At 35.4% G+C, this 22714-nt stretch overlaps 1 protein-coding gene across 4 annotated transcripts; it reads right to left on the bottom strand.

Annotated features, from left to right (window-relative positions):
* Positions 1-4052: 4052 nt before the first annotated feature.
* On the bottom strand, positions 4053-22667 carry LOC145639074 (phospholipase SGR2-like). 4 transcript variants are annotated; one of them, XM_081690206.1, is made up of 21 exons: positions 22152-22667; positions 21351-21451; positions 20606-20782; positions 19360-19515; positions 17892-17963; positions 17664-17816; positions 17114-17164; positions 16024-16194; positions 14086-14235; positions 13310-13375; positions 12612-13199; positions 12432-12507; positions 12190-12311; positions 12012-12084; positions 10975-11077; positions 9245-9338; positions 9083-9145; positions 5890-5935; positions 5487-5587; positions 5068-5114; positions 4053-4965 (listed from the first exon to the last, which is right to left on the bottom strand). In XM_081690206.1, the coding sequence occupies exons 1-21, from the start codon at positions 22393-22395 to the stop codon at positions 4737-4739; spliced, it is 2883 nt and encodes a 960-aa protein (XP_081546332.1). In that variant the 5' UTR covers positions 22396-22667; the 3' UTR covers positions 4053-4736. The 4 variants fall into 4 exon arrangements, 3 of the variants coding, with proteins under 3 accessions (XP_081546332.1, XP_081546333.1, XP_081546334.1); XM_081690207.1 differs by having other exon boundaries at positions 4054-4965; positions 21351-21462; positions 22152-22273; XM_081690208.1 differs by lacking the exons at positions 4053-4965; positions 5068-5114 and having other exon boundaries at positions 5811-5935.
* Between the last annotated feature and the right edge of the window lie 47 nt (positions 22668-22714).

Below are 22714 nucleotides of genomic sequence, written 5' to 3'. Positions count from 1 at the left end.
AAGTGGGGATATGTTTGGAAATGTAACAATTTTTTTAGTTTCTTAGTTGGATGTGTGACAATTTTTTTTGGACATTCTAATTAGTTTACACGACTTTTGATCCTCTCACTTGAGTGCTAAAAAGTTGGAGAGAATTCAATGTAGTGACGAAACTTTCACTTGTAAATGTTATAAAACCGAAAGTTAGGAGGGAAACTATATGCCCCTTTACCTTTTCAAAGGGCTTAGAGAGAGCAAAGAAGGGAATTCGATTTGTTGGAACTTGGAAGAGAGCAGGAAGAAATTTTCTACGAACATTACTCAGAATATGTTATTCAGTGTTGCTTGACTTTGTAATCCTCCTAGAATTGATATTTATGAAGTCATGGGCTGTTGTTACTCATTTTTGAAGAGACCTCATCATTGGATGGATAGTCAATTTGGGTTATGAAACAAGTTTTTATGAGTTGTATAGAGTTGCTTTGTTTTGGTTTATTCTGATTCCGGCATTTTGGAGGGGGAGCTTTTTTCTTCACCCTCCCTCTTTCTGTCTAATTAATTAACTTTATTCGCTAATTATAGGTTCCCTTTGAATCAATAAAAGCCCTTTTCTTAACATACAGCTCAAAAAGATACACTTTTTCTGTAATTTTGTATGGAATTGCTTCATGGACTCTAGGTCATTGACAATGTTCAAAGAGTGCCGATTGTCTCTTCAATCAGCTTCATGCAATGTAAGTATGGGGAGTCTAGTAGCCTAGAAGTTTTATCCTCGAGAACTATAGCCCTAAGATAAGTTGTGGGCTCATTACTATAATCTACTCTTTTCTGAAGAGGCTGAGGCTGAGCTTGATAATAAGGACAAAGTTTCCACAAATTCTGAAACTAATCTTATACATCCTTTTAAAGGAAGTCACATTCCTAGGAGAAGGCATAGAAGCATCATATGAGAAAATAAAGCCTGTTGCCCATGCTTTCTGATAATTATGTATGAATGACTTGACTATTTCAACTGACTACTATCTGTTGGTTAATTATACGTCGGATACTTATGGGACATACTTTGGTCTGATAATATTGTCCAAAATTTCTTAAGCAATCAAAAACTTCTTTTTTTTTTTTTTTTTTTTTTTTTTTTTGGAAAATCACCTTTGTTTGCTACATTATGAAAGCGTATAACCAGAGGAAGATCCCTGCTTTTTATATTAGGGAATTTGTCCTCATACTGTAAAAAATAGAATGAAGAAGTTATAGTGTATTGACAAAGAGTCTCTTAGACTTAAAAGTTTAATTATGTCATGTATCAAGTGGTATTGATTTATTGCTTCGGAGTAGCTTTTCCACTAAGTAGAGCCCTTTTCCTTCTCTTGCTCTATGATCTTAGTATAAGGATTTTGATTATTTGATATTTAAATAGTAAATCAATCAATCAATCAATCAATCAAAGCCTTAATCCCAAAAGTGGGGTCGGCTAACATGAACCAAATTTGATTATTCCGTGTAGTCATCCACATAAATCTTTCTCCTCCATCCCTTACGATCCAAAACTTCATCCTCACGTAAATCCATGCACTTCATATCCTTCCTCACTCCTTCCAACCAAGTCATCTTTGGTCTCCCTCTTCCTCGTTTAATCCCTCCATGGTCCCACTCTTCCACTCTTCGCACCGGTGCACCCTCGGGTCTCCGTCTTACATGTCCAAACCAACGCAGACGATTTTCCCTTAATTTATCTACAATGCCCGCCACACCTACTTTCTTGCGAATAACCTCATTTCTGATTCTATCTCTTAAAGTGTTTCCACACATCCACCTTAACATGCGCATTTCCGTAACCTCCATCTTTTTAATATGCTCTTTCTTAGAAGCCCAACATTCTGTACCATAGAGCAACACTGGTCTTATGGCAGTCCTGTAGAATTTTCCCTTCAACTTTAAGGGAATGCTGCGGTCGCATAGCACTCCCGTGGCCGCTCTCCATTTAAGCCACCCTGACTTAATCCTGTGGGTCACGTCTTGATCAATGTCACCATTCTTCTGGATGATCGACCCTAGGTACTTAAAACATTCACTCATGGTCAAATCCTTTCCATCCAAACTCACCACTTCATTGCTTGTCCCCCTCTGAGTGCCAAAACGACATACCAAATATTCAGTCTTACTCCGACTTAGCTTAAACCCTCTAGATTCCAACCTTTGCCTCCATTGCTCCAACTTGACATTAACCCCATCCTTAGTCTCATCCACCAAAACGATATCATCTGCGAACAGCATACACCATGGAACCTCATCTTGAATTGGTCTAGTTAATTCGTCTAGAACCGTTGCAAAAAGAAAAGGGCTTAATGCAGACCCTTGATGCAATCCGATTGTAATAGGGAAATCTTTTGTCAACCCTCCGCATGTCCTCACATTTGTTGACACATCCCGATACATATCCTTAACTAGGTCTACATACCTTCGTGGGATACCTTTCTTCAACATTGCCCACCAAAGTATTTAAATAGTAAATGATGGGTTAAATTTCAGATTATGCAATGGGAGTGAAGCTGTAATATTAGTGCCAACCAAATAGTGTAAAACTATTTATATTTTCAGAAGCTCAAAAATTTTGAAGCCAAATACTCTTGTTTCTTAAAAGTGTTTTTTCAAAAACTGAATCTGAAAACTCCTAGAAAACTGTATTAAGAAAACTACTTGGAAACAGAAGTTGTTTTCTAGAAGCTTGGCCATTCAGTGCCAAAATGGCCAAAGCACGGGCCTTCAATGATAGAAATAACTGAGTTCTTCTGGGTATTTGTCAAGAAAAACAACTATCTTTGATTACTTTGTTGGGATTCATTCTTTGTTGAGACATTAATTAATTTTGATTGAATTTTAGCTGCTGTTCATTTTTCCTGTTTTTGTGATTGGTGGATACTTTGAACCTGAAGTCTGTGGGGCAAGAATAGTCTTTATGATGCTATACATGATATTGGCGTGAGGTCAAAATTAATATAAAGGACTAATGCCATCTTTTTCTCTGAAGCAGCATTTTTTTGAGTGGACTTAAGCGATTTAACATCGAGTCTTGGTTTATGCTATGGGAAGCACTGGTGGACAAAAGCTTTCAGGGTTGCAGAAGCATGTCCTAAATCTTTACCGAGGTTTTCTGCGAGCAGCCCGTACCAAACCACCTGAAGGTCGTCGTCAGGTTGAATTGATTGTATCTGAAGAGTTTCGTCGCAATTCCAAGCAAATTGATCGCAAGAATTTTGTTTACATAGAATACTTGCTTCGACGTGGTAAAAAACAACTTGATCAGATCAAGAATAGTGATATTGTCAGCTTGTCATCCATGAAAGTTGGTGGGGCTGAGAATAAAGATACGTAGGTCAGCAGCCGATGCCATCAGTTATGGTAGGAAACTAGTTGAGTACAATAAGTTTTGTGACATCTTGATAAATTTTCTCGTAATCGAGCAATTGTCTGACAAAGAATCTTATTGTAATTTAAGAAAGCAGGAATGGTTTCTATGTCAATAGGAAATCCTATAAAATTTGTGTGCACCAGTTCTTGCATCAACAAACACGGGTGGTTAGACAGAGCATTTGGGAGGATTCATATCATTATATTTTGATTTCATGTGGGATGAAAATTTTCAGGTTTACTCCCTCAGGGTTGCTCTGGCTATTGCAGTGGCTAGATGGAACACATCCTTCTTTTGAGCCTTGAGAAGGGACTTGTTGCACATACATTGGCTCGTTCTATAGGCCATAATAACTGGTGGAAATTTGTATGAATTTCTATACAATAATCATAGTAAAGTTGTATACATAAGTTCACATTATTGTTTGATTTTTAATTGATTTCAAAAGTGAGAATTGAAATGTTGAAATTCAGATCCAAAGTTATTGTTCGTTAAAATATTGAAAATTCAAAATCCAGAACTCAATTTCTTCAAAAAAAAAAAAAAAAATATATATATATATATATATATATATAAATGATGCCTGCTTCTTTTTTTTTTCTATTTAGAGAACATTAGATATTACAGTATTTTTCAAAAAAAAAAATAAATAAAAAAAAAAAAAAAAAATTATAGTAATGAATTAGTAAAATTTTTATTATAGTATAATATTTTTTATCCCAAAACAATGAATAATCAGATTCCAAGGGAAAAAAAACCAAGAACAAGTTTTAAAGCATTTGAAGAGTTTTTACAAAATTTAATTTCACATAGAACTTTTAGGGAAGGTAAGCTTATTCATTGCTGGTAAGAAAACTTCAATGCAAATTACCGCGGTAGAATTGCAGACTTCAATGTGACTTGAAGACGATGATATTAAAAAATAAAAAAAAAAGGAACCATTTGGTGGATGAGGGAGAGTGGTGATCAATGTAGAGAATCACAACACAAATGTATCAGCTGTTGATTATTGATCAGAAAATTTTCAGCCATACATAGACCATACATAGAATACAAGCATAATTATGTATTTATGTGGCTGTACATGGAATATACAAGATGTGTTAATTTATCGTTCTGAAATTCTGGACATAATACATCTATCGGCTACAAAAACTTGTTTTATGTACAATGGATACTCGAGCACACAGCATTTACCAACAGGAACAACACTAGAATACTCCCAAGTAGTTTGTGCCTTCCTTCTATGTCCAGTTATAGCGTTCAAACCCTATAGTTATCACACAGAGGCAGTATCTATACTCCTAATGGAAACTTGGTCAGAGTCTTCAGTTCTACATAGCTAACTCTACCGCGATGTCTTGGTTTTCTTGGGCGATTTTTTTATCAGATTGCTGCTAGAGAATGTTAATGGCAATTCTTCTTCAGCAATGTCTTTTGTATCTGGCAATCTATTAGAGACACTGTCATTTTTTGTTTTGCTTTTCTGATGTTTTGGTTGATCAGGGTATTCAGGAATGTCTCGGTATAAATGATTCAACACAAAGAGTGCAGTATCATGGTCACGCCAATAGTTTCTGCACATATAACAGAATACATGTAAGGCATTTGAAGTGATAAACATAACATGCACAAATCTCAAAACATGCTGCATTTAATACTAGTGATTGGAAACATACGTGTGTGCTCCAATAGCTGATATATATGAATGCTGAAAAGTTTTATCCTGCAAGATTCATAAGAAAATCCATATCAAAAGTAAGAAATGCAAGAAGCAGTCCAAAGGGGTTAATTACAGTAAAGAAAAACAATATTTATGACCAAGAAGGAAGTTTGGTTAAAAACAATCCCAAGGTTCCCAACTATAACCAACATGTGCAAAATAATCACTTATACTACTATTCACTACTTGGGAATACTAGTAAAAAAAAATTCCCAAATGAAAAATACCTCCCTGAAATTTCAGAGTTATATCATCCATAAAACTACGTTAATACTTAAGTTTACTAAAACTACGGAGAACACATCTTTTTTTTTTTTTTTTTTTTTTGGGAGAGGAGGGGGGGGGGGGGGGAGCTAAAAAATTCAGTACGCAGACCTGAAGAACATGATCGATTCGTCCATCTTCACTCCCAGTTAATCTCTCCATCATATAAGAACCATAAGATCGAACTTCTTCATTGACATCCTCCTCCTCTTCTGCAATATATCCAATAATTACAGAAAGAAAAGTAGCAATTGGAGGAACAATTAAAATAAATTATGAGGCTCCTTTGTTTAATAGTCCAACCAGGGAAATTTACATGTGCAACTGCTAGTACAATGTGCATGGTAGAACCAACTCAACCAAGGCTAAATCTTTGACCATGTGGTGCACATTGTAAACTAATGTGGAAAAAAAAAAAAAAATACTTGGTGGTACCTTACTGGTTGTACGATGTATATCCTCGTCCAACCGGCAAGGAAGGCCTATATTAAGAATATAGAAAATCTGCAGTTACCTTCGAGTCTGTCCTTCTTTGACTGACAAACCGTAAGCACCTGAACCTGCCAAAACAATGATACTTCTGTAAAACCCATACTTCTCATCCAGAACAGCACTCGGATACAAGGATGCATACAATCAAATAACTCGATCACATAAAACGGTTTAACAAATGAAGGGTAAGTGAATTCCTCCAGAAAACAAACGATTTGGATATTGCAATAAAATATTCAGCAGACAGAAAGATTGCAAGGACTAAACTGATCGCCTTTTCAACTGAAATTGGGGCTCAGCAACATTAACAAAATTAATATGAGAACTGGGGCTATTCATAAACAGGAAATATGCAAGGATCAACTCAATGATCCTGATTTGATGAATTATTATAGAAGGAAGTAGAAGGGCATCACTGATAATTACTAATGAAGAGGCAATTATCAGCTTATGCAAAAAAAAAAAAAAAAAGGAAGTTTGCTGAATTTCAGGAGATTTATTTATTATGCAGTGTGTTATGTAGTAATGCTTTTTGTTAGCCTCTTTGTAATCATAAAAAGAGAAAGGTAGTAAGAAAGGGAGACAGAATTTTGTTGTAAGAGAAACTCATTGGGAGCAATGTCCACCTCTTGAATATGGAAAGTTTGTAAATTACACTGATTAGCTAATACGAACTATCGCCTGCCTATATTCAGTGTTCATCTTAGCTTAAACAAAAATACAAAAAATACGATTAAATACCAGAATTACTAGGGATTGCTAGCAGAATGACTTCCCCTTTTCTCTATTTCTAAAAGACAGCTTAGGTAAAGGGAACATCATCACGAGTTAACTCAAAGCCTTCCTGTAACATTTATGATAAATATTTTCTACTAGCGTTAGTTCATGTAGCTGACCCACTTGTGGAATTAAGGCTTTGATTGATTTTCTACTAACTTTCCGCAAAATTCAATTTGTCACATGTGTTTCAAAGCATACCACAATATCTTTTATAGATATAATCCATTATTAAATCCAATTTGTATTGCTATAATAATGTTCACAAATACCAAATCATCAAACTCATAGCTTAGTCACTACATAAATACTCAGAATTTAGAACCTCTCTTTTCCTCCCAAAAAAATAAAAATAAAAAAATAAAACATGATAATTGGAGGACCTATTCTTTCAGTGTAAATTTGCTGCTGGGAAATGGAGAAAAATTCTTATGCTTCTGAATAGACAAAAATACTGAAGGTCTCTGACTGGAGAGATCGAGAGGAAAAAGATCACGAGAAATCTAATTGCAGTTGTGGTTGTGGCGCTTCTGAAGCAACATCTTGCTAATTGGGCATGATTTAGCAATCAGGAGGGCTCTAAACCATTTACAGTTCTTTTAAAAGAGGGCATCTAGGTACATATCAATCATATACAAATAAACGTATATAATGCGGTATTTTGACAACACAAAGTATTGGGTACGGCAAGCCGTACCCGGCAGCGAAGGTATTGCGATATGACGACGACGACGGCGATACCTTCTCCTTCTCTTAAATCTCTAAAGCTTTGGTCATTCAGTAATGGCGATGGCGATTAGTCGGAAGCCACCTTCCATGGCATCGCCGTTCGAAGCAAACTCAAGAGTCTCGTAACACCATTTTCTTAGATCTCTATAAGATAGTTTGCTAGAACTTTGAAAATTAAGTAAAAAAATTGGTGTGAATTTCATTGGTGATAATAATTGACCAATTGTGATTTTTTTTGTTGCAGAGATATGAGAAAATGGAGGATTCAGATTTCTCTTTTGGAGCAAATAGTAGGTTGGAGGGAGGAGAAATAAAGATGATACGACGTGATAAACAAGGATATAAGATGAATTGGTAGATGTATTTGTGTTACTTTTTTTATTGCCTAGTTGATATCATCTATAAGATGGATGGTATCATCTATTGTTTAAATGATATCCTCTATTGGATATATGATATTATGGATAAATGGTATCCTCTATTGGCTATATGATACTATCATTTATTATTGTATCTATGATATCTTTTATTGGCCGGATGATATCCTCTATTGGCCGGATGATATCCTCTATTGGCTATATGATATCATGACTGGATGATATTCTTTATTGGCCATATGATATCATGACTGAATGATATCCTCTATTGGCTGAATGATATCCTTACTGGCTGGATGATATCCTTTATTGGAAGGATGATATCCTCTATTGGCTATATATATCATATATCCAGTACATGATATCATCCAACTAATAGAGGATGGATATCATTCTACTAATAGAGGATATTATCCAACCATTAGAGAATATCAATCAACTAATAGAGGATATATCATGCTGACGCAATATCTTCTCTTTGTAAGGCCATATTGGGAAATTCATTAAGAGCAAAGAAATGGTTGAACATTTTTTTTGAGAATAGAGAAAGAGAGGATGGTACCAATGCTTGATCCCTGGACCTATAGTTTAGATGTTCACACTCTTACCACTAGTCCCAGGGAAAGCTGGTAAAAAAATGGTTGAACATTTAAGAGTAGATTTAGCATTTTTGAAACCAATGTTTATAAACAAATGTTTAACTTTTGACGCCAATGCTGTAAAAAAACTGAAACTGAAAGTTCCTACTATTTTATAAGCATGTCATTGATTTATACATATATGTGGATATCAATTTCATTTGAGGAATTTCTCCTTTTTAAATTGTCTTCCTTGAAATTCCATTCTTTAATTTAATATTATTGTCCAACTGATGTACTGATCAACCAATCTCAACCTCTATTCAAAAGAAAAAATCTCAACCTTGACACAAACCCAAAGCTATTTTCAAAGGGATTTAGACAAGGGGGAAAACAGACTATGTGCGAATTCAGTTCAGGTTTCCCTCAGGTAATTTTCCATCAGCTCTGTACTTCTGTACATTAGCAATGGACCTTGATCTTCCTTTCTTTTATCAGGTTGCAAAATTGGAGGGGTGCTTATAGAAAATAAATATCAAAATTATGAGCAAAAGCATCGATAAGTGCGCACCTCTAAAATGTGAGAATTTCATAGCAGAGCATTAGTGCAATACAACAGGATAGAGCATTCATCTTGAATTTGATCTCAGTCAGCATGTAATTTACCAATTACCATTCATCTAGTGATCATAGAAACTAGAATAGGTGGTAACACAAAGATAAGAGCACAAGGCAATGCTACAGTAGAACTCACCTTGACAGAATTTAGATGTTTCACAAATGACTCAGATCTTGCGGCAAAATCTTCAGCAAATTCCTGCAATTCATAGCATAATCCAGAAATAGAACAATGAGTGAGAGAACTGGGAAAAGGAATGGCAATTGAACAGGTAATGATGCTTTCTGAAAGTCACACCTGAAGTCCAATATGCAATCGCTTGCCTCCTTTGTGATAGGGAATTATGACAGGGCGTTTGCTGATATATTCTTTACATACTAGAGGTTCTATTCTGAGATAAGACCAACCAAAAAAAAAAAATAGTTTATACATCATATAAACAAATGAGCATTACAAGCATTACATGCAGAATAAATGCAAGTTTTAACTAAATAACTAATAATTTTCAAAGCAGCTTTTACAAAGCCACAAATTGGTCAGAGATTATTCTGGTCAATAAGCAAGAAAGCAATGGTCAAAGTACAAGCTATAGCACTCAAGTCAGTCTGGCACTCTGACCATTGGTCCTTTTCTCCAAAGAAATAAGAGGAAACCTCTTTGACTCTCTTATCACCTATTTTCGCTTACCATGAAAAGATAGTGGTTCTTAAAACATAACCAATGAGCTAAATCAAGTGAGCATCTTCTGGTTCTCTGCCTTTTGTGGGGTGGAAGGTTCCAGCATACAAAGAAAATAAAAATGAGAATTATCCATGGCAGTGAATGGAATACCATTAGAATTGTGGATCTAGACAATTTTACACATAGAGGTGAAGTTAAGCTGTCAAACATAAAGTTGCTTAATTTGCTCTCAATCCTGTTTCAAATCTATCAATCAATCAATCAAAGCCTTAATCCTATAAGTGGGGTCGGCTACATGAACCAAAAGTGATTATTCCGCATAGTCATCCACAAATATCTTCCTCCTCCATCCCTTACGAGTTACGATCAAATGCCTCATTCTCATGCTAATCCATATGTTTCATATCCTTCCTAACTCCTTCCAACCAAGTCATTTTCAGCCTCCCTCTCCCTCTTTTAACCCCTCCATGGTCCTACTCTTCCACTCTTCGTACCGGTGCACCTTCAGGTCTCCGTCTTACATGCCCGAACCAACGCAGGCGCTTCCCTTAGTTTGTCTGCAATGCCTGCCACATCCACTTTCTAGCGAATAACCTCAATTCTGATCCTACCTCATGGTCAAATCCTGATCTATAATCTCAAAATAAAATTTTGATCAGCTGGCAAGGAAATTCTGACTACTATTACTAGTAGATATATTGGCTCTTCCTAGAATCTAACAATATTAAAATATAAGTAAACAACAATCAGCCTTGTCCCTCCTTTCTCTCAAAGAAAATGAGCTTTTCTGAGACACTTCAATGAACAGTTTTACTCACTCTTACCAGCTCAATGTCAGGTGGCAAATACGAGTATGACCTCAAAATTAGAGATTTGTGCGGCGTACATGTACGATTTCACAAGGGTTATCTTTAAAAAGATCAGATTATATTTCAGTAGAACCATTTAGATGGGCATGTAATAAGACACAAAGCAAAGAAGTTTTCCTGAATTGAATCATCCACAAAATGAACAACTGAACTATACAGAATTTTCAGCCTAAAGCCACATATGGACATCAACAGATTTCTAACCAGATCATACGATGGTTACAAATATCTTACAATAAACATCCTATCCAAACAATAGTCCAACCCCTCTATGCCTTCTTTTTGTCTCTCCCGTCCCTTTGCCCCCCTTTTCACATTCAAGCCATAACCCTTTTTACAGTGGGTAATCATGCAGCATCCAGAATTGAAATAGATTTTGCTGCGAATTAGTGTTTTGTCAAAACCAGTAAACAATGAATTTCACCATATCTGAGTAGCAGTCTAATTTTAAAAGTATAATAAGAAGGTAGAGATTACCTATATGCCACAGGATCAAAAGGGTGAAAGATGTTGAACATCTGCTGACAAGCAGGCATCTCTTCATTTATATTCTCTTCCCCCCAGTATTCTTTCCCTTCACCTACAAGAGCAGAAATCACCATACATAAAACTGTGAAACCCTACAAATGCAATGAAAACAGAAAGAGTAATTCAAAGCAATTGCAGGTCCAAGGAGGATAAAAATGTATGCAACCCTATCCTATACAACAAACGCTGATGCTCCCCAAAGTCAAGCATAAAATAACCCAAAATAAGCACTGGATAAAAAGATACGATAGTTGAAATTTTGTGTAGTTAGGTTAGTAATCACTTCATTTATCTTACCATCATAACAAATCAGCCTGTATCTTACTGGACCTTATTATCATTTGACCTTATTATTAAGTCTTGTTAGACCTTATTGGAATGATTGACCCATATCTTATGTTATCAATCCTTATCTTATTTGAGCTTATTAAATCTTATCTAAACTTATTTGTTAGCCCTTATCTCATCTTACATGAACGATAAGGCCTTTACGATTCTTAACTTGCACAGTACAGAATTCTGACTTAGAAATTTCTAAAACAATAGCATGAGACAATCTCAATGGTCCTAAATTAACATTAGCTAAAAAAGTCACACTGAAAATCAAATACAGGAGTGCAACATAGCATTAACTAAACAGCAACCCAAAATATATAGAAAATTGCTTTGTTTTTCAAAATATATAGGTCTTTAGTGTTCATGAATCAGCTAAAAGAATCTTTTGGTCGAAGAGGAATTTCTATAATCATTGCTGTATCAGACAGGATTCGCATCCATTACCTACTTTTTAAAAGTTTGTAATAGTAAAATGAAGAAGTAAAAGAAAAGGTTGACAATAAGGGAGAAGATCAACAAACTCTATACAGCATCAACTACTAGATAAACAACAAAGGAAATACTATTCTCTGATGAATGGAAAAAAAAACACCATCAGCATAAGTTTACAAGGACAAAATCTGAATAATCCAAAGACTTTTAGGACTTACCAATTCCAATGCGGACATTTCGAATGGAAAGAAAGACACCAAGAGGGGATCCAGCTGCAAAGAATGTATGTACCTGTTGCATAGCAAACAGATTTTAATTTATAAGGACTGCACTAAAGATCTTACAGATGGGAATACGAGAATATAATAGACCAATAGTATTAACAGTTTTAATTACCTTGAATTCAAGCTTGGTGTACTTGATAAAAGGTTTATAACTTGTGGATAAATCGTTTTGACTAGCCAAAATCTTTTCGGATTCATCTTGATTTGAAATGCCTGAATGAACTTCGTGACTCCCTGCAAAAGAGATAATGCATAACATAATATAAAATAAACAGTCTAGGACACATCAATGCAGAGGAAGTATAATAAGAAGAGGACTGAATAAGGTGGAAATGAAGAAAGATCACTGATCACCTTCAAAAGACCTGCTACTGGTATTACAACCAAGTTGAGCTTCCAATTGTGCAACACGTGCTTTTAGAAACTCAACCTGTAGTGATAGAGAGAAAAGGTTAAAAAAATTTAAAATAAAATAAAATAAACAATGGAAGATGAATTATGAAAAGTTCAGGCAGAAGATAGATTCCCTCACACCTCTGACTTGAGATCTTGAATATTTTTGTGTTCATCACTAGTATCTGACGTTTGCAGAGGTTCGGCTGCATTTTCTGAAGCATCAGGGTTCACAAGACTATTCAAATTGATATTTTCCTCCAAATTTTCAGTGGCGTCACAATTGATATCACAGGCTTCACTCGAGGTTCCAATTTCTTCAGGACACACATCGCTAGGACTGCAAAGGTGATCCTGACCATCTTCTGCTGAAGATTTATTGCCAGCTTGCATTTCACTCACTTTCAGTATAGAACTTTCATCGCTAATAGAAAAGGAAGTTGGACTAATATCCTCAACTAGATGGTCTTCAGAGTTAACATTTTCAGGCAAAGATGAAACATGATGTCCTCCTGACTTGTCTTCATTTGAAGTTTCCTGAAAAGTTCTAGTACCATCATTCATTGAGTTGACTTCAGTGGGTGATTTAGAAATATTTTCCGATGTCTCGTCTTCTTTATCACGCTTTGTATACATAAATTCCATTGGAAATGGGGAAGACAAATTCTCTTGGTGGCAGAGAATATCATATGAGAGAACACTTCCCAAGGAATGACCATACAAGGAAACCTACAAAATTTATCATGAATTTTTAGCAAAACGTTTTGCAAAACAAGTTGATTTTGGAAAGTAGTGCAAAGTCAGGCCAGAGAAAGAAAGTAAAGTTCACAGAATTCTACCTTTCCGTCGTACCCTGGATTCCTCTTCAGAAACTTCAGATATAAACGATTCAGTTGGTTTGAAACCTGTGAAAGGACAATGGACCATCTTTATGAGATCATCTATATAATCCATCAAACTGACTCCACTTTAATCTAAGTTAGACCCACAGTTAGGAATAAGGTCACAGAGACATTGATTCCAGGAGGAAAAAACAAAAAGCAAGTTCAATGCAGCATTGTAAATATGTATAACTTATAAGCATACACTAGCCAGCAACAAGGAATTCAAATCTAATTATTATAGAATAGACCATCATGAAAACAAAAATAATGTCAGCTATAATAGACAGATTTTACAAAGCAGCACAACTCCAAACTTCAAATATGGAAAATAAAAATAAATTTAAAAAATAACATTTGGTTACCAATCTCATCATTCAATTACCTTTATAAAACAAGGACATACATTTGACAATAGCTATAGTTCTCTAACCTCTCTGCTATTTTCTGGGAGGTAGCTGATTAACAAGAGAGACATCAAGAAATGGAGTACTAAACACTTGGATTGGTATCTAAAAATTTGTTTACAACATGACCAAGTACTTGAAATATGGATATGTATTATCACAATCCCAAAAGAAATGGAGGCAGTGCATTTGTGACATGAAAACCGCATGCTAAACATATACTCTTCCTTACAAGAGCAAACATTTATTTATTGACTTGTGAATCATAATACCCTGGCCAAAGAAGCATAGAATCAATAAAGAGCTCAAAGAATAATGCTATAATACCGAGTCAATAATCTCCTGGCAATAGATGGGGCTCATGTAGTACAACACATCATGAACAGTCGCACTTAGTGTAGTGCGCAAGCCTCGTACACCATCTAATGTAATTTTCTCCACAGCAGATTCTCCGCTGAGCTTCAAACCCTTTCTCCACTGAAATAGACAAAAGCCAAGTATGCAAATTTCATTTAGCTAAGATTCACTTATCAAAATTATAATCTTTGCAGGCAAGAAAAGTATTCTAACTAACATGCAAGTAACAAACAATGCAACTACAGAGCACAGCTAAAAAGCTTAAGCTGTTTTTGTCACAAGTCTCACAAGGAAATCCCATTAGAAACCACAGCTGCTTGCATCACAAATAATAAGAGAGAAGTAATTCGACTATTCCATCCCATGGTCTTCCTACAAGATATTATTTGAACAAAGAGAAGCAATTTGATTCCATCCCCAAAAAACCAAAGCTGCAAGTATACTCTTTTTACATGTATTCCTAGTCTAGTTGAAACAATATTTTGACACTTCTGTGTTGCGACACTGAAGAGAAATGAGAAAAACTAGGGCCAAAAATAACTTATGTCAAAATTTGACAAGAGGATTGAAGCTTATGGGGAGTTAGACGCAAAAACAGTGGTAAGTTGTTAATGAGAGTTATAGATACAAACTCATGAACCATCAAAGCTTGTGACAACCATGGTGCACTAAAAAATGTAAAAGGGTATGATTTAACTTTTAAGGGGTACTTTTGCCCTACTAACTTTTATATAATATTATAAAATTTTATATATAGATCTTACTGTTTTGCTTAAAAGGAGGAGTAATTAATTGAGCCTCCCTTCTTGCCACTGCTTTTGAAAATCTCACGGAAAAAACTTCACAAAACTTATTTGATTGGGTTCCAAACAACAGGAGAGAGAGACAAGAGAAGCAGATAGAAATTGGAAATACAAGCGGTCACTGCCACATCACAACAGCAAGAAACAACGAGCAGCAGGTGACGACAGCATAAAATGCAACACCAGCAGGAGCACCAGAAGCAATAGGGGCAGATGAGTGCTGCGACAGCAAGGACAGAGAGTAGTTGCAGAAGATGGAAAATGAAACAATAAAGGGAAGATAAATGATAAAAAAAAATGATGTCAAGAGGAAAAAAGCCAAACAAATAAAGGATATATACGTTCAAAAAAACCTGAACGCAAAACACAAGCCATTTGCTAAGAAGCTAAAGCCATTTGCATAGTTTCTAACTGCATTTAGGAAAAAAACACTTACAAAAAAAGAAAAATTAGGGTATGGAAAAAACAATATTTAGGGTATGCACATGCAGATCATCAGCAAAACACTGTAGATCCAATTCTGCCCTAATTCAAGGGAAGGCCACCTGAATGGGGAGGAATGACTCAGACCTACAGCCATGAGTAAGATAGAAAGAGGAGGGGAGAGGCCGAGAAAGATAGAGGCAACTACACGGGCAGTTGAGTTGTTTAATGTGACATATGACATTATATATATATATATATATATATATATATATATATATATATATATATATATATGATACCGTCTCAATAATTATCTTGCAAAACTTACAATAACTTGGCTTTTTCTAAAGTGCTAAAATACAAGGTCATCCCAGAAAATTCCTAGATTGATTCCAGAAAGTATAATTCAATCACTTGCCATCCTATATATATACATATATATGATACCGTCTCAATAATTATCTTGCAAAACTTACAATAACTTGGCTTTTTCTAAAGTGCTAAAATACAAGGTCATCCCAGAAAATTCCTAGATCGATTCCAGAAAGTATAATTCAATCACTTGCCATCCTCCCCACCCCAAGTCCATAACAAAAAAATCAAAACTAAAGATTAACAGAGAGAAGTACAATGAGAAAGACATAATAAGAACATACAAACACCTGCTGATTAAACTTACTTGGCATGGAATAAAAAGGACTCTCTGAATGTCACGCTGATATGACGTCAGGTGTTTTTCAGCTAAACTTGAGGTGATATGGCGATAAGTTGCCACATCGTCAACCAGATTAGATTTCTCCAGTCTTTGGCCAATGCCATGAACCATAAAAACTAGATGGCGAACCGGAACCTAAAAATACAAAAATGACATTAATAATAATAATAATAAAATAAATAAATAAATCCATATACCCAAAACCACATGTCACCAAGCTGCGAGAAAAGAGGGAGGAGGAAGTAAAAAATGATCAAGAACCGAGTGGAAAACTGTTCAAAATAATTACTGTAGTGAAACAATGTTCAGATGAATAAATAAGTATTCCCAATAAAGATGAATGGCGTGTATGAATCATGTAGCGCGGCCATGCATATCCCTCTAATTTCATTTTCACAAACAACTTACAAATTTTCACCCTTGATCAAGACATCAATCTCTCACCTCTCTACACCCCTTTTTTCTTCTAATTCCATAGCTGCTATAACAGAAGTACTTGGCTACTGGACATGCAAGAGCATAAACTTGCTTTCCCAGGTCAAGAGAACAAGATACTCTAAAAAAAATTCCAGAATATAGTCACGATGGCCTATAAGCTTAATTTTAAAGGCACAGAGTAGAACATGGCAGCAACTGTTCCTAGGTTACATAAGACACAAAAGAAAATATGACAGCAGAAGTGCATTGTTTGAGGATAGAGGCACTATCCGCTTGGCAGTCTACATTCAGAAGATAAAGTAACCCAATGGCAGGGGAATTTTGATGGTGTCAGAAATTTGTATACTCATTAATGATTTCCTTACAAGATCTAATTATCTAACAACTTGTACATTGTAAGTCAGAGAAAAACTTAAGCAATCAGGCCTTTTGTAGAGCACCCCCAAATAAAGCCTTCATTTGCTACCTTGCTATAGTATTATAAACATCACACTCCATTAAGGCATCCATATAATAGAGTACCATCTCTAAGATAGAGTACAAGTTAGACCTCCTTTCTACATTGTCTTTTGTTTCATGGTTTGGGGGGGGGGGGGGGGGGGGTAACAGCATGTACCTCAGAACAATAGTCGTCCATCTCTTCCTCTTTTTGCTGACGCAGCTCATCCTACAAAAAAATGAAATCTTAAAAAACAAGAGGTTGATATAATCATATACAGAGAGCTGAACTCAACTTCCCAATAACACATAAAACAAAACTAGGGTTTTAATATCTTGGGTGTGATCACGATTGCAGTAATGAGCAGTTAAAATCAAAACCACTTTGGCAGGCAATGCAGATGACTTGCAGCTCGTAGCCTAGTATAACAGTCACAGTAAGATCAAAAAACCTTTACAAAGCTGATATACACACATCAATCATTTGTTATCACTCCATCACCAACATTAGGTTATAAGCCTGACTACATAATCATTATTTTCAGCAATTTGATTAAGACAGTTTCAAAAATCAATATGCAAGTCAGCAATTGTCTACATTACTCCATACCAGATTCTAGTGAATTGATAATTAGGTTAAGGGAGTTTTGATAACTCTAAGCATAAGGTTTTTCTAAAATTAAACGATAAAACACGCAGTGGGGGGGTGGGGGTCTATAAAATGGAACCTGTGTTGGTTTTGGAGATGGAGATGCAGCATATCCTCGTCTTAGCTTCACACCATTTCCTCCAAAATTGATGATAGTGGAAAAGCCTGAAGCATCGACATTCAGCCACGCCTCCCAAGTGTCATCCTCTCCAGTAAAGAGGGCATGCAGTCCCTGCATATCAACAAGAAATAATTACAATTGAGTTCAGATGTTTGAAACAATTCTCCACTCATGACAATATCATACTGGGGTATAGCCTTGTAATTCAACACGAGCTGCAAAAAGTCCAGATGGTTGAAATGTTCTCCGATGCCAAACCTAGATAGGAAAATCAACCATATCAAAATTGTCAAATCACTATACTTAACCAAACACTAGGACAACAAATTCAATCAATCATTCCAATCTTGAAGAGAATTTTTGAAAATGTATTAAAGAATGATGATGTAAAAATAAAAAATAAAAGAAAATAAAATAAAAAGAAAAGGTTTTGATACCACCCTTTTATATCCACAGAAATAGAAATCACTAGAAATTTCCTCAATAGCTCAGAAAGAAAGCAACTCATTTCAGTAATAAAATTTATAACAAAACTAAGCTACCTACCTCTATAAAGAGAGGGCAGTGTCCAAAGAAAAAAGAGTAGATAAAGAAGAAGAGAAAAAAAAAATAGCTTTAGCCCTGAGTTATGATTTGACTAGCTTATATTGTTTAATGAAGATTGGTTCAGGTGGACCTATTCTTTTGCATGATGCTTATAGCAATATAGCTATTGACATAAACATATTGAAGAGTAAATCTTCAAAGAAACAAATAATATGTATACTTCCTCAGTTCTTTTTTTTATTGCAACGTTGGGGTTTTCACACTTGGTGATACACAATTTATACCTTTAATATCTGTAACTATACTTTTGAAAAAATTATAAAAAAAGTTATTCTTTTGAAAGTATAAATCAAGACGAATCTAACAATACTCCACTTGACTATGTAATTCCTAACGTATACAACACAAAAGACGGTCAAAGGAGTAGGTGTGAATAGTGTTAAATCTCCAACAACAACAACAACAACAACCAAAAAAAAAAAAAAAAAAAAAAAAAAAAAAAAAAAAAAAATAAACCATTAATACACTATCTAAAACAAAATGCACTCATATCCTAATGTGCCAATTTGTAAAACAGAAATTATATTGGTAACTTGTGACTTCTCCATACTGGTAGGATCAGCAATCTGCCTTAATAAACCAATAAGCTATGAGCTTTAAACAAGAAACTGGTCATGAGACATGCTAAACTGCCCTGATAGCTATTTAAATATATTTTATGTGTTATCTACAGAAATACTTCCAAGAAACAGCTCCAGCCTAACACTTTTCTAAAAGCAGGAGGATGTGTCAAATATTCAATTCATTCATCAAATAGAATAAAGCACAAGGGTAAGCATTGATGTACGACATAAATCTAAATACCCAAGTAAGCAATGAATATTACTTAGATATTATGTATGTCCTCCCCAAATATTTAAAGTTTCATGCACTTTCAACTGGCAACCAATTGCAGAATTTGCTCAGATAAATAATCTATCACTGGACAGGAAATTATATTCCAAATTACTACCAAAGCTAGAAGACAGCAAACAGAGGATGTCAAAGAATCAGAAACCTTTTAAGAAGATAATAAAATAAACAGGTATAGCCAGAACAGGCAGATTACCTGTCTACGATATGCAAATTCCAACTGTTCAGCAACATCTTCCCGAAGAGGAAGCCAATCAAGTCCTCCACTTTGTGCAAACCAATGACCTCTTAGAACACGCCGATTCTCACCATTCCAGTACACTGGAAAGCTATGCCGTTTCACCAGATCTACCTGAGGTAATTAGCACATCCAAGGGTGACCAAGAATCAAATTTAATAACCAAAGAATCAAAGTGTGCAATCACAAAGAAATCCCTCAATATTCATCAAAAACTGACAGGAATTTGATAAGATTTCATGAAAAACTCCTTAATCCTGTTAATATCAGAAAAACACAGACACACACCTCACTACGTGTGTGTATATATATGGTCTTTTTTCGGAAAGATAAAATCCAGTGGACTGCCCCCTCGAAAAACTTAAACCCACAAGGCACAGGCTTATAACAAAATTAATCTAATATCGTCAATACTGTCCCAATCTCTCCTCCCCTTAAATTTTGAATTGCACTTCAAGGACAACTAATTAGCTAGATAATTCTTGTATCCATCACTCATAAGCTATAAAATCTCCTTATGGCATCTTTGTTACACAAATTAGGTAGTCAATAATAGGTGACCAGCTTGATACTTCCCAAAAAACAATCCAAACTCCAAAGCTCCATAGAATTTGTAACACTTCATTCATATCAGAGATCATTACCATCTCCACATGTGACCCCAAAACCATCTCAGCTGCTTGGTTCAACTACAAAAGCTCATCAGGAATATGAACACTTAACTACTAGTAGATGACATGCCAAGGTAACAAGTAATGTGGATGTAGATAGAGAGAGAGAATCTCAAGGACATAAGAAATAGAAAATCTCAAGGGAACATAAAGAATAAAGAATCTCAAGGGAACACAAGAAGTGCAATCAATGAAATACACCAGTAAACAAATAAGCACTGTACCAGGTGAACTAGTGTCGATAATGAAAAAGTGACAAACAAAGTCGACCACAAGCAAGACTTTAATAACAATTCATGTAGGTCTGTTTCTCCACCTTTTTGTTATGAGAATTAGCCACTACTTATTAATTCCTCTATGCTGTAGAGAACACACTGGATGGGGAAACAGAATGAAACATACTTAGGTTATAAGACTTATAACTCAAGATATTATACTCTTATCAAATACCTAAATCACAGAACCAGCTACATAGCAGACAGTATACTTTGCAGTTGATTCATTTATGCACATAGAACTGAAGAAGCTAATACCTCATAAAGACCACCTTTCACAGGGACTCCAACTCTCTCTTCCTCCACAACATATAATTCCGATGTTAGAGGGTTTTTATGTAGATCTGCTACAGTAGTTGAACCAGTCTGTCCTTTCGGGCCTTCACTGCATTCTGCATATTCCCTCCACCAATAAGACAGCAACTCTTCTTCTCTCTGTTGCCAAAAAAACAAAAAAGGATATATTCTAGAAAAGCAGTTTGTATGCAAAAGTTAAGAGCCAAAAGAGAAAAGGCAACCATGGCATCAGGGTATGGCAATGCAAACAGCATTGTAACCCAGCAGAAGTTTGAATGAAAAGATTTGTGACATCAGGAAAGAAAATTCACTCTCAAAGGTTGCTGTGCTATTGGAGCCACATGAAATATAATGAGATAGTCTTTTCTTTTCCTTGAATTTATAGACTATTTGGCCTAAGACTCTGAAATGTGAATTCATGCCTCCTAATCTTCATAGTTAACACTGATGGGAGTAATCAACTAATCACGATCGATACTCCATACAACAAACTAACAACACATGGGCCTTTCTACCTTCATTGACATTCTGTCACAAGTACAATTATTGCTAACACAAAGGATTTCTCACCTGAGTCCCAAAAGAAGTTAAGGCTCCTGGGATGCATGATATCAAATACAATTGACAAACATAAAAGGTTGATATTTGACATCAGATAATAATTTAAAGGCATTTGATCATCTACTCAAGTTAACAGGCACCTTACCTGCAAGAAAGCAGCCTCTATCGCTAGTGAATCTCTCATACCAAAGCGAAAATACTCTCCTTTACCAACAACCTCCGCACGTGGAATCGAGGCAGCCAACTCTGTCCAACCACTACCCATCAGAAGCAATGTCACCGGAGCAAAACCTTGGATTTAAAAAGCATACAAATGCTAACTGGAATCTAAACACGAAGTCACTAGTTCTAGCTTTAACAGAAATAATGTGATCGATAACTAAGAATCTAATACATTTCATAAATACATACACAACTACCAAACAACAACATAACACCACTAAATTATGATCTTATACACATCATATTGTGTCCATCCGACACCCTGGTGTAAAAATTACACCCTCTCACATTCTCCTCTCCATCCGCTCCCCACATGAACTTGACACAGGGGAGAATGTGCCAGTCTAAAAGTTTACACCAAAATGGAAAATAACACGATCTTAGGTATGTAAAATTCATATTCTACACCCGGGATCACCATTAATGAACATAAAGTTTAAAATCATCAACATCAATCCATATGTTACAAACATTATAACATTATGTACATTCACTTCACATATTATTAAAATAACAAATATGTTTACTACTTGGGCAACAAAATTGATCATATAGTTAATAGAATAATAGATTATGAACATGATATACCATATGTTCTCATAATATAAACAATTATATGATCATTTGACACTACAACACATCCTATATTTATAATAACAACAATTAAGGCTTAAAACATGATTAATAACAACTTGTAATAAAAATGATCAAAGTAGATACTCACGATTGAGACCCAAAGGAACCTTGCAAAAGTACCACCTAACATCACCCCCATCAGAAGGGCTCCTAGTTTGGGCAAGATACTTCCTTCGACCTTCAAATTGCTCGATTTCATCAGCTAATCTTCGAATATTCGAGGGCGTATTCTTGAGCAAAGCAGGATCAGTCTCAGCTTCTTCTTCAACAACACTAGCATCTGATATTGACTCTTTTCGTTCAATTTTAGCAACCCCATCATCACCCATCATCCAATTGCCTCCAAAATGAATACGACGAATGAATTCCGAAGAAACTAAAAGTACCCAGTTGAAATTGAGTAATTTGGAGAAAAACCCAAGATTGATAAGGGAGAAGGGTAGAAGTAAGAGAAAGAAAGGAGTGAAGAGGAGAGAGAAAGTGGGAAAAGATGAATGAGATTGAGCAGCGTGGAATTCCGGGAAGGAATATTCAGTGCCAGAAACCAAATCGCTAGGTGGTTCTAGCGGTGTATCGATTTTATTTTTGGCAAAGGGAAACTAATTTTTTTTTGTTTTTTTTTTTTGGAAAGTTTTTCAGTTTTTGGTTAAC

The sequence above is a fragment of the Chenopodium album genome, chromosome 7 (assembly GCF_948465745.1).
Source record: "Chenopodium album chromosome 7, dcCheAlbu1.1, whole genome shotgun sequence".
NCBI lineage: Eukaryota > Viridiplantae > Streptophyta > Magnoliopsida > Caryophyllales > Amaranthaceae > Chenopodium > Chenopodium album.
Note: the sequence above shows the minus strand (reverse complement) of the source record. Positions and strands in the feature narration are given on the sequence as shown.